The 13,114-nt window shown below is 42.0% G+C and overlaps 1 protein-coding gene across 1 annotated transcript in view; it reads right to left on the bottom strand.

Annotated features, from left to right (window-relative positions):
- LOC124775959 overlaps window positions 1-13,114 on the bottom strand; it is a 211,652-nt gene that overhangs the window by 167,268 nt on the left and 31,270 nt on the right. Inside the window, exon 2 of the mRNA XM_047250801.1 lies at window positions 6,443-6,930. Within this exon, the coding sequence (XP_047106757.1) occupies window positions 6,443-6,930 (488 nt within the window). The remainder of the gene's footprint in view (window positions 1-6,442; window positions 6,931-13,114) is intronic.

Below are 13,114 nucleotides of genomic sequence, written 5' to 3'. Positions count from 1 at the left end.
AGTTGTCTGTCCTGTAGGCTATTTTTAGCCCTTGTTTTTTGAGTATGTTGCGTATTCTGTGGACTGCTTTGTTGTTGTAGGTGAGAGTGAACCACTTGTTTGTTGTTGTGGGTGCTTCTTGTTCATGTGTGCTCATATGTATGTTCTGTGTGTTTGTAAGTTGATGAGTAGGCTTTTGTTTTTGTGTGTTGGGTGTCCTTTTTAATTTTGTTTTAATTTTGTGGTTCCGTTCATCTGTAGTGTTTGTGTCATATCCATTCTCTACAGCTATTTGTTTGATTGTCTGTAATTCATTCCAAAAGCATATGTATTGTTGAAGCAATCATGGGAAAAAGAGCTTCAACCACAAGATGATTATCATTATCATCATCATCATCATCATCATCATCATCATCGCCAAGATGACCTCCGTCTCCGAGGCTGTTACCTGTCTGGCCTACCAGACGCTGATGCTGTGACCTGCTGACCTCGCAGTCAGTGATAGCAGATTGCGAGACTTCTACCTATGGCTTTCTGAGTTGCTTGACGCACTGTACTCCTGTCACAGTACTCGGGAAATACGCCAACAGCTGCTGACTTCCAGCTGGTATCTGTAGGAGATCATTGACATCCCATGCCTTCCTTGGTGAAAGGGCTATTCTGTGGGTCACTTACACGCCATGCAGAGATGCTGAGAGGTTACCAGATTATAACCCCTTCGACGTCAACGAGAGTATTCGCTAATATGGAGCTTCGGTCCTAGTCAGCCTAGCCTATCATACGGGTAACGACGTTCGCCTATAAGGCCTGTCACCTGTATTACGCCGTTATAACGGAAGTCTCACGCTTAGGTCGACGTCCGCCAGAATTCGCTGAGACAAGCATCACCAACTACCGAGGCTGCGACGCAGCACCGGCGCCAGTGTAGCGCCGACTCAGAAGAGAAAAAAAAAATTGTAAATTTTAATGGATAAATTCTTGTTCCAGTAATGTTGCGTCATTTGAGCCGAGCGCGCCAACTGGCTTGCTCCCCTACACTCCACACAGTATAGGTCTCAAGCCTGGCCACTACAAAACATACGTGAGTAACGTCTTCTGCGAATCGATCTCAGAACTACACTCCTGGAAATGGAAAAAAGAACACATTGACACCGGTGTGTCAGACCCACCATACTTGCTCCGGACACTGCGACAGGGCTGTACAAGCAATGATCACACGCACGGCACAGCGGACACACCAGGAACCGCAGCGTTGGCCGTCGAATGGCGCTAGCTGCGCAGCATTTGTGCACCGCCGCCGTCAGTGTCAGCCAGTTTGCCGTGGCATACGGAGCTCCATCGCAGTCTTTAACACTGGTAGCATGCCGCGACAGCGTGGACGTGAACCGTATGTGCAGTTGACGGACTTTGAGCGAGGGCGTAAAGTGGGCATGCGGGAGGCCGGGTGGACGTACCGCCGAATTGCTCAACACGTGGGGCGTGAGGTCTCCACAGTACATCGATGTTGTCGCCAGTGGTCGGCGGAAGGTGCACGCGCCCGTCGACCTGGAACCGGACCGCAGCGACGCACGGATGCACGCCAAGACCGTAGGATCCTACGCAGTGCCGTAGGGGACCGCACCGCCACTTCCCAGCAAATTAGGGACACTGTTGCTCCTGGGGTATCGGCGAGGACCATTCGCAACCGTCTCCATGAAGCTGGGCTACGGTCCCGCACACCGTTAGGCCGTCTTCCGCTCACGCCCCAACATCGTGCAGCACGCCTCCAGTGGTGTCGCGACAGGCGTGAATGGAGGGACGAATGGAGACGTGTCGTCTTCAGCGATGAGAGACGCTTCTGCCTTGGTGCCAATGATGGTTGTATGCGTGTTTGGCGCCGTGCAGGTGAGCGCCACAATCAGGACTGCATACGACCGAGGCACACAGGGCCAACACCCGGCATCATGGTGTGGGGAGCGATCTCCTACACTGGCCGTACACCACTGGTGATCGTCGAGGGGACACTGAATAGGGCACGGTACATCCAAACCGTCATCGAACCCATCGTTCTACCATTCCTAGACCGGCAAGGGAACTTGCTGTTCCAACAGGACAATGCACGTCCGCATGTATCCCGTGCCACCCAACGTGCTCTAGAAGGTGTAAGTCAACTACCCTGGCCAGCAAGATCTCCGGATCTATCCCCCATTGAGCATGTTTGGGACTGGATGAAGCGTCGTCTCACGCGGTCTGCACGTCCAGCACGAACGCTGGTCCAACTGAGGCGCCAGGTGGAAATGGCATGGCAAGCCGTTCCACAGGACTACATCCAGCATCTCTACGATCGTCTCCATGGGAGAATAGCAGCCTGCATTGCTGCGAAAGGTGGATATACACTGTACTAGTGCCGACATTGTGCATGCTCTTTTGCCTGTGTCTATGTGCCTGTGGTTCTGTCAGTGTGATCATGTGATGTATCTGACCCCAGGAATGTGTCAATAAAGTTTCCCCTTCCTGGGACAATGAATTCACGGTGTTCTTATTTCAATTTCCAGGAGTGTAGAACTACTTTAACCTCATACGTGTGGCCACACAAGACGTTTATCTGTTTATTTTAAACGCATTCGTACTTCAGCTTGTTATCGATACAAGTGCAAAATGTATTCTCGCAACAGGCGGGTAATGTAGTACACTGGACTCTTGCTAAACCGGCCATTCCTTGCACGTATGGGTGCCGGATTAGCGGAACTGCCGGATTGTTGAGAGTGTCTAAAATTTAGTAAAAACACATAGGGATTGTACTTTATCAAATCAAAAGATACAGCCATTTTTAAAAAAAAGTTAGTCCTTGAGTGTGTACATGCACATTAATATCACTCGACATTCACTCTGAAACATGTCACAAAGTTTTAGTTGTCTCCACGACGTTAGCGACGGCAGTACGCTTTATCACAGAACGGCTTTACAAGCATTTCATAGGTCCTGCCAAGTTTCTGATTTTTGCCTAATGTACTGCAGGAAGACGTTTCCAGCTTCAGCACCAGCAGTCTGAGATATCCTCATGTTCCCTCCTCCTATGTCCTCTTCTTTATCAGCTTTTCGTAACTTCCCTGCGAGCTTGTGATTACCTCTTTTCTGCTGAAGTTTGGTCATAAATAGCTGCTCGTCCAACACTATTCCCAGCAACAATGGTTTTCTGCGAAGAACCTGAGTTCAGCTTATATCTAATTTCGAGTTTCTGCTTGCGGTCCTGCATAACATGTTTCCCTTTAGAAGCCATGATAACGATCTGTAAGGAAATCCACAATTTCAAAGTGTACGGGAATGTTGAACATTAACTAACAACATTGTTGCAGACGAAATTTCATTATTGTAGGTGTCATTTCAGATCGAACGACTATAGGCTGGAAGTGTGCCGAATCACTGAGAGACCGGACTACTGAGGGCCTTACTAGCGAGAGTTTAGTGTAGCTCTGTAGCTTTTATTTATGAGCGCTGATACGTTTTCTGTTTTAACAACATAACCTCCATCAGGCGTGATCGCTAAGCTAGGTCATTACGAAAAACTACAAGTGAATCTTTTGATGCCCTGTTGATGGAACTGCCGGCCGCGGTGGTCTCGCGGTTCTAGGTGCGCAGTCCGGAACCGCGAGACTGCTACGGTCGCAGGTTCGAATCCTGCCTCGGGCTTGGATGTGTGTGATGTCCTTAGGTTAGTTAGGTTTAAGTAGTTCTAAGTTCTAGGGGACTGATGACCTCAGATGTTAAGTCCCATAGTGCTCAGAGACATTTGAACCATTTGTTGATGGAACTATCGCTCCGAAATACACGTAGAAAACAAAAACATTGTTGTTGTTGTTGTCTTCAGTCCTGAGACTGGTCTGATGCAGCTCTCCATGATACTCTACCCTGTGCAAGCTTCTTCATCTCCCAGTACTTACTGCAACCTACATCCTTCTGAATCTGCTTAGTGTATTCATCTCTTGGTCTCCCTCTACGATTTTTACCCTCCACGCTGCCCTCCAATGCTAAATTTGTGATCCCTTGATGCCTCAGAAAATGTCCTACCAACCGATCCCTTCTTCTTGTCAAGTTGTGCCACAAAATCCTCTTCTCCCCAATCCTATTCAATACTTCCTCATTAGTTATGTGACCTACCCATCTAATCTTCAACATTCTTCTGTAGCACCACATTTCAAAAGCTTCTATTCTCTTCTTGTCCAAACTATTTATCGTCCATGTTTCACTTCCATACATTGCTACACTCCATACAAATACTTTCAGAAACCACTTCCTGACACTTAAATCTATACTCGATGTTAACAAATTTCTCTTCTTCAGGAACGCTTTCCTTGCCATTGCCAGTCTATATATTATATCCTCCCTACTTCGACCATCATCAGTTATTTTGCTCCCCAAATAGCAAAACTCCATTACTACTTTAAGTGTCTCATTTCCTAATCTAATTCCCTCAGCATCACCCGACTTAATTCGATTACATCCCATTATCCTCGTTTTGCTTTTGTTGATGTTCATCTTATGTTGTTCATCTTATATCCTTGTTCCCGTTTGCACACATAATCTGTGAATATGTATATCCGCTTTCTAAATTTTTACCTCATCGAAATTGTTATCAGAACTGGAAGATCAGCTTCAGTCGTAGGCAAAAGAATCTGATTGTACACCTAACTACTGTCCTCAAATTTTAAGAACGCACAACTTCTACGTTTTATTGGCAGAACACTTAGAAGATGCAACATTAAAAAATTTTAAATACAACAGTCGACAGAACTTTATTTATAAAATATATATCACATTTATTCCCCTATTGAAAATAGTTTTATGTGACGTTCAGTAAAGAACTTTGTTGAAGTAAAATATTTGTATCAGTAAACGGACTTAACGTAAGAATACGGTTCGTAATTTTTGTTCTGGTATTAGTTTGATTTAATTTGTTTATTTAATTTTAGACATCAGTCGTAAACTGTTCCCGTTTGCACACATAATCTGTGAATCTGCAAATATTAACCGCTGAAGGAACTATCCGCTTTCGAAATTTTTACCTCGCCGAAACTGTTATCACAACTGGAAGATCAGCTTCAGTCGTAGGCAAAAGAATCTGACTGTACACCTAACCACTGTTTTCAAATTTTAAGAACGCACAACTTCTACGTTTTATTGGCAGAACACTTAGAAGATGCAACATTAAAAAATTTTAAATACAACAGTCGACAGAACTTTATTTATAAAATATATATCACATTTATTCCCCTATTGAAAATAGTTTTATGTGACGTTCAGTAAAGAACTTTGTTGAAGTAAAATATTTGTATCAGTAAACGGACTTAACGTAAGAATACGGTTCGTAATTTTTGTTCTGGTATTAGTTTGATTTAATTTGTTTATTTAATTTTAGACATCAGTCGTAAACTGTTCCCGTTTGCACACATAATCTGTGAATCTGTAAATATTAACCGCTGAAGGAACTATCCGCTTTCGAAATTTTTACCTCGCCGAAACTGTTATCACAACTGGAAGATCAGCTTCAGTCGTAGGCAAAAGAATCTGACTGTACACCTAACCACTGTTTTCAAATTTTAAGAACGCACAACTTCTACGTTTTATTGGCAGAACACTTAGAAGACGCAACAAATCTAAGCAAGAAAGTGACTACAAAAATGGTTCAAATGGCTCTGAGCACTATGGGACTCAACTTCTGAGGTCATTAGTCCCCTAGAACTTAGAACTAGTTAAACCTAACTAACCTAAGGACATCACAAACATCCATGCCCGAGGCAGGATTCGAACCTGCGACCGTAGCGGTCTTGCGGTTCCAGACTGCAGCGCCTTTAACCGCACGGCCACTTCGGCCGGCAAAGTGCCTACACAACACATGCATGTCGTCTTCTGAAGTATAGCTGCGCGGTATGGGGTCCTTACAAGATAGTAATGACGAAAGACATCGAAGAAGTTCAAAGCAGCGCACCTAATATAGCACTAACGTGAAATAGAGGAGAAAGCATCACAGTTATGATCCACAACTTGAGGTGGCAATCGTTACACGAAGGTGTTTTTGGAGGCGGCGAAACATTTTCACGAAGCTTCAAACACCAACTTTCTCCTCCAAATGTGGAAATATCTTATTGAATCCCACGTACGCGGGGAGTAATGACCATCGCAATAATATAAGAAACATCACAAATCACACCGAAAGATTTAAGTATTTACTTTTCCCATGCTCTACTCGAGAATGGAACGGACGGGCAATTGAATGAAAGTAATTTTATGAACCTTCTACCAAGTGTGAACTGCAGAATGCTCATGTAGATGCAGATCAAAGTGAGAGTAGCACAGAAATTCTAGGGGCTTAATGTTAGTGAATGGAAAACTGATCAAATGCTTAATACTTGTTACTGGTGCAGGAATATGTACGCACAAGGACTGGAAAATGTAAGATGTTTTGTTAATATATATATTTACTTGCCGTGAATTGTCCTGTCTTTATCTCGGGGATGAACTTCTTGTACGTTCTCTCCCAGCACTGGTGGTGTCTGTCAGCGGCGTACCACAGACGATATTCCTGTTGGCCGCTGGCTTCGCCCTCGAGCGTTACAGTTCCGAAGTACGCCTTGGGATCCTTGGACCAGCCTCCGTCCTCTGCGTGGCACGTTGTCCAGATACTGGAGATAAGGGCGCCTGGGAGATGCTTCGATGAAAATCCTATTATGAGTTCGTCATGCGTGGTATTATCGCTGGGCAGTTCCCTCACGAATTCGTTTCGCTGTATACAGGCTCGCACGCTGTTCACAATGTTCCCTGGCAGCCGGGGCTGGCGACACCACCACCTTACGGATTCGAGCCTGGCCATCAACCTCAGGCAGACTGCGTTTTCCTCTGGCGTTGCGCGACTGCCGCTGGTGGACGATAGCAGCAACAGTAGCGCCATCGTCAGGATCGAACGCCATACCATTCCTGAAAATGGTACACAAAACCTGTTAAAAGGCAATGAAACTACCAGTGCGTGAAATCAGAGTATCCAGAGTTACGTCTCCGAAACTTAGATTTATAGAGAAGCTTCGGTCAGTGACGTAACTAGGATACGACAGCCGGTGGGCGCACACCGGGAGCCGCTTCCTTGTGGGTGTAGTCTTCTGACATTCGAAAAGCATGAAGACCGACAGAAGATATAGGGAAGAGCGAGGGCGGGAGGGGCCGTGAACAAGAAGAAGAAAACGAAGAAGGAAAATGATTAGAGGGTACTGTAATGGGAAAAGAGCAGGGGCATATGGAAGAAAACCATGAGATTCTGATTGGGCTGTGTTAAACAACATTTCCGTGGGACCCACCTCCTCCTGTTACGGAGGTGATTATATCTTGCTTCCGGCTGCTAGATAGAGTTTTGAACAGGAACACAGAGCGTAACATTTTCAGTATACTCATGTATAATTTTTTTGTTGCTGTTCTCTTTTAGAAAATCGAAATTTGCAAATGATTTTGTGAATAAGAATTTTTATGAAATTTGAAGTTTATAAGAATATATTTTATAAATACAGTATTACATAACGAAAAATAATTTATCATTGGTAGGTCTGATTTACATCAATGATGTTACTAATATTAGGTAAGGAAAAGCAAGGGCACGGACCTCTGTAGTAGAATGGGGAGTGTGGTGGGAAGAGGGTGGGGGTGTGGTCTTTTAGAGGTATCAAAGAAAAACGTGGTAGACTCGTTGTGAAGTACTGCAGATAGAAGCTAACGAACAGCTAACACCCCGTCGAAGAGATGCTAATTTTGTGTGGCGAAACTGATGTAAAAGCCTCGACTGATGGATATAATTGTCTCTATGGAAAAGAAGAAGACACTTTAGGCTCCATAGCACATCACGAAAGCATCCGCTGATACAGTGAGTCGAAATCCGTTTCCAAAAATGCGTTGTTTTAGCAATAAATGTGCAATGAGGCTGCACAGACTTTGTAAACGTCGATGGTCAACTAAACACATCTTGTTATCGTCTTCTGTTAGAGTAACAATTAGTTATGCAAATGCATGCATCAGTATGTGTGTCTAATACTGTTGTGTTATTTCAAATACATGTAATTCATACTGCCCCCCACATGTGTCTTTCGTTTTATTGTTTTAACCTACTTGTTGAGTGTTGGCAACTTGATGATGAGACCATTTTCTCTTGAAACACTTGGTTGATGTGTGATGACTAAGATTAAAGTGGCTGAACACTACCAAGTAATACTGACATAATTTGCGAATGATTATCAAATGTCTAAGTTAATTCTTTTATCCATCATCTGTGAGAAGCATACATATAATTCCAGTAATGGTATGGGAAACACCAGTAATCGTCGCACCATGGACTCCCAGAAATTAATAATTCTAGTGACTGTCGAGGTTCAGGAAGACTTTCGAGGAGTGAAGAAGATTGTTCAAACGTATTAATCCACTACGATCCAATTCCGTGTACTCGAGAACTGGCAGATGTGATCAACTGTGATAATTGTACCATCGTGCGACATTTGCAAGCAACGGGGAAGTTTCAAAAATTGGGTGTATGGGTATTGCAGGCTCTAAGCCAAAATCACAAAAATCAGCGGGTGGCAATATGTGCACCTCTACTTGCTAAACATCAATTGAGCCGTAAACAACACTGCGCAGTCCCATCCTGTATCGTAACTGGTGACGAGGAATGGCGGTGTTATGCTAATATAATTAAAAGAAACGAATGGTTAAACCCAAACGAGGCACCAATTCCGCCTACAAAGACCTGCGCGCGTCCACAGAAGATAACGTAATGCATCTGGTGGAACAGCGACGGTGTGTTGTACTACGAACTGCTTCCATCACTACATATTTCAAGTGGCATTTACACAAAACACAACTGTTGGTCGAGCCTTTAAATAAGACTCAATTAATGAAAATATTAATTGGTCCAATATCCACCTACGTAAGTCTGAAAATGATAGGTGAAGACTGTGTTAGAACAGATGAGATTTTACAATGTCTAACAACGATAACAAAGAAAAGAATGAGACAAGACCTAGCACTCAGTGCAAAAAAAGTTTAAAGAAATAAAACACAGATGCAAGAATACCCAAGTACCATACTGGATATAAAGATTTAGTTAAGGCTCAAGGACGTCGTTCAAAGTTAAAGAAGGAAAACAGCAAATTGTTCCTAGGACACGATGGTCCGTGGAAAGTGACGCGTAAACCACACCAAAAGCACTAATCCTTAAGGATCCAAAAAAGGGTAAAATTCAAAGGTCTATTCAAAACATTGAGCATATTACAAATGGAAAACCGATTGGTTGACAATACAGGAAGATATTAATAACTTCGGGATATACATCTGCATCTACTTGGATACTCTGAAAATCACGCATAAGTGCCTGGCAGAGGGTTCATTGAACCACCTCCACCATAGTTCTCTATTATTCCAATCTCGAACAGCACATGCAAAAGATGAACACTAACACCTTTCCGTGGGCGCTCGGATTTCCCTTATTTTATTATGATGATCGTTTCTCCCTACGTAGGTCGGCGTCAGCAAAGTGGAAGAGAAAGTTGATGATTGAAATTTCTTGAGAGATTCTACCGCAATGAGAAACGCATTTGTTTTAATTATGTACGCCGCAAATCCTACATCATGTCAATGACACTGTCTTCCCTATTTATTTATAGCACAAAACGTGCTGCTCTTTTCTGAACTTTCTCGATGTACTCCGTTAATCCCATCTGGTAAGGATCCCATTTCGCGCAGCAGTACCGCGAAAAAGGACGGGCTAGCGTAGTGTAGGCAGTCTCTTTAGTAGATCTGTTGCATCGTCTATGTGTTCTGCCAATAGAACGCAGTCTTTGATTCGCCTTCTCCACAACATTTTCTATCTGTTCTTTCCAATTTAAATTGTTCGTAATTGCAATTACTAGGTATTAGTAGATCTGTTGCATCGTCTAAGTGTTCTGCCAATAGAACGCAGTCTTTGATTCGCCTTCTCCACAACATTTTCTATCTGTTCTTTCCAATTTAAATTGTTCGTAATTGCAATTACTAGGTATTTAATTGAATTTAGGGCCGTCAGATTTGATTTATCGTGTAAGCGAAGTTTAGTGGATTCCTGTTAGCACTCATGTGGATGACCTCACACTTTTCATTATTTAGAGTCATTGCCTATTTTCGCCCTATACGTATATCTTTTCTAAATCGTCAAAAGCCTTCTGTAAATCTAGGAATACGGAATGAATTTGCAATTCCTTGTCCCTGGCACTGAGCACTTCGTGTGAGTAAAGAGCTAGTTGTAATTCATAATGTTCGGACGCAATATATGTTCCTAAATCTTGCTACATTCCGATGTTAATGGTATAGGCCTGTCATTTAGTGGATTACTTCTAATGCCTTTCTTGAATATTGGTGTGATCTGTGCAGCTTTTCAGTCTTTGGGTACGGATCTTTCATCGAGCGAGCGGTTGTAGGTGATTGTTAAGTATGGAGCTATTGAATCAGCATATTCTGAAAGGAACCTTACATTTTAGAATCGAGGAAGATGGTAAGATGAAGTATTAAGTATTTCACGTTCGAAAGAAACGGAATACAAGTTTGAGAAAAGATAACGAGTCGTAGGGGAATAGGTCACTGTTTGGGAAGGTTGACTCCCAGGAATGACTAAACGAAAGAACTAGATTAATTCTAGATATAATGTAATACTAAAAAGAGACCTAGTAAACAACTAATGTACACGATTCATTGAAGTAGTACAAATCTATTGCTTAATACAGTACAAACAGCAATTTTGGTACTATTGAGCGCTTACAGTGGACTAAGAGATACTGATGATAATCTCTAATTCCAGAGGCCTGGGGTAACTATAAATCACCCTATTATAATGAGGGAGGTCATACATAGTATACTGGGATTAGTTTCCAGGAATAAGTAGAAAATTTTATGTAAAAGCATAGTATACTTTTGAGAATCATTTTTGGTAGCAAGGAAGGAAGTAATAATGATTAAAGTTATTATATATAATGAGGAATTCTTTAAGGTGAAATGATTCATGATAACAGATAGCCGCAGTCAGGAAAAGTGTTGCTGGAGACAATGCACTGCGTAAAAGTAATGATCATAGCTTTAAGGGAACCGAATACTTGCCTATGATGCACTCAAGTAAAAGTTAACCCTCGAAAGCAAGACAGCTACTAGAATGGAATACAAAGTAAAAGTAGACGGTTTCGAAACTTACTTAAACCCGATTAAGATTTTTTCCAGGAAGTTAGTAGAATCTATTTTAGTACATACCTGAAATTATGTATTAATGGAGAGTAGGAGGTTCTGTTTACTGTAACGTATTTTTGGTAGCACAAAAACATATATGGTGTATGTAAAAAACCAAGGGAGTGGCATAAATGTTCGGTGGTTCAAGACATAGGTCCCATTCCTATGTACAAATCAGCAAAGAAATTATGAAAAGAAAAATAATAATAATATGAAAACATTATTGTCTGAGGACGGTGGTACTGTTCCTCACTGCGGACTATTCTATGGAAAATAGCTCCAGACATGGACTTGCGTGTAATAATGTTGACAATACACCAAAGATATCGTCGAGAAAAGTAGTTTCTGCTAATTGATTGATAACACAGGTCTGTGACATAAAAATTGTTTCAAATTTATTAAGTGATTTTTACACTGTTTTCAACGCTGATTTCGGGAAAAATGGTGAAAAAATTTCACCACGTACAGTTATTTCACAAACTACTTGTCTAGTTTTAGCTTTTTCCAATATTTCAGCACTCTAGTGATTTTGAATTTTGGTTTTTAGGATCTCCATAAACTGTTATTTAGTGGTTTTTATACAAGATATACGTAAAATAAAGAGTAATTAGGAGAAACCAGCAGTATTCTCGTGTCAGTGCCTGTCTCTCATGCTGCCCCTTGCCCCGCCATCACCAAGCAGTGAGCTTCTGCTATTGGCCTTCGGTTCACAGTACCTGTTCACTCTGTGCTATTCACGTGTTGTTGTTACTAGTGCTTTAAAGTAGTGACTATTTTCTTGTATTGTGAAGTTGTTTTATGGACAATGGACAATGGCTACCAGAGAATGTATAAACTCGCCAGATCGCTTTGGCTACGTTTGTGATAACTATACCGTTAAAAAGCAACAAAGAAACATTTCCGATTTCCTTGAAAAACTATATTTCGCCTATTTTGGCACAGAGTTAGGCGATCAAGATACTTCTCTCAAGAAGGTGACCTGTTGTTTTGCAGTGATGTTCCAGGACTTCTTGGTAGATTTCAAAATAGAATATGCTCCTGATGAGTGGAGACTTTTTATTGATTCTTCAAAAAGAAGCCTTAAAGCAGTACTTCTACACAACGGCAGTAAGTATGCTTCTATACCAGTTGGACTCTCGGTTCACTTAAAAGAATGTTACGAAAAACTTGAACTGGTTTTAACCAAACTCTGCTACTCAGACCACAAATGGATACTATGTGGTGATTTAAAAGTGATTTCAATGCTGCTTGGTCAACAAAGTGGCTATACAAAGTTCCCTTGCTTTCTCTGTGAATGGGACAGTAGAGACAGAAAGCAACACTACATAAAAGAAGTTTGGCCCTTGAGAAAAACCTTACATGTAGGGGTTAAAAATGTTGAGAGGAAAAGCCTTGTAGATCCCAAAAAGGTGTTACTTCCACCACCTTACATTAAGTTGGGGCTCATGAAACAATTTGTTAAGGCATTGCCAAAAGGAGGGGAGTGTTTCAGATATCTTTGTGGACAGTTTCCTGGTTTATCTTACGCAAAGCTGAAGTAAGGAATATTTGTCGGACCAGACAATAGAAAACTAATGACAGATCCCAACTTCGTGGACAAAATGGAAACAAAAGAAAAGGCAGCGTGGACATCTTTTAAAATAGTTGTTACCGGTTTCCTAGGAAACAAAGGAGATCCATACTACAAGACAATTGTCGCAGACATGCTCGACAATTTTAAGAAGCTGGGCTGTAACATGAGCATTAAGGTTCATTTTCTCCACTCACATCTTGACTCCTTCCCTGCAAACCTTGCTGATGTAAGTAAAAAGCAGGGCGAAAGATTCCACCAAGACATCAAAGAAATGGGAAGAAGATATCAAGGAAGATGGAACGTCAA

Source organism: Schistocerca piceifrons, chromosome 2 (assembly GCF_021461385.2).
Source record: "Schistocerca piceifrons isolate TAMUIC-IGC-003096 chromosome 2, iqSchPice1.1, whole genome shotgun sequence".
NCBI lineage: Eukaryota > Metazoa > Arthropoda > Insecta > Orthoptera > Acrididae > Schistocerca > Schistocerca piceifrons.
This window is presented reverse-complemented; position numbering and strand designations above follow the sequence as displayed.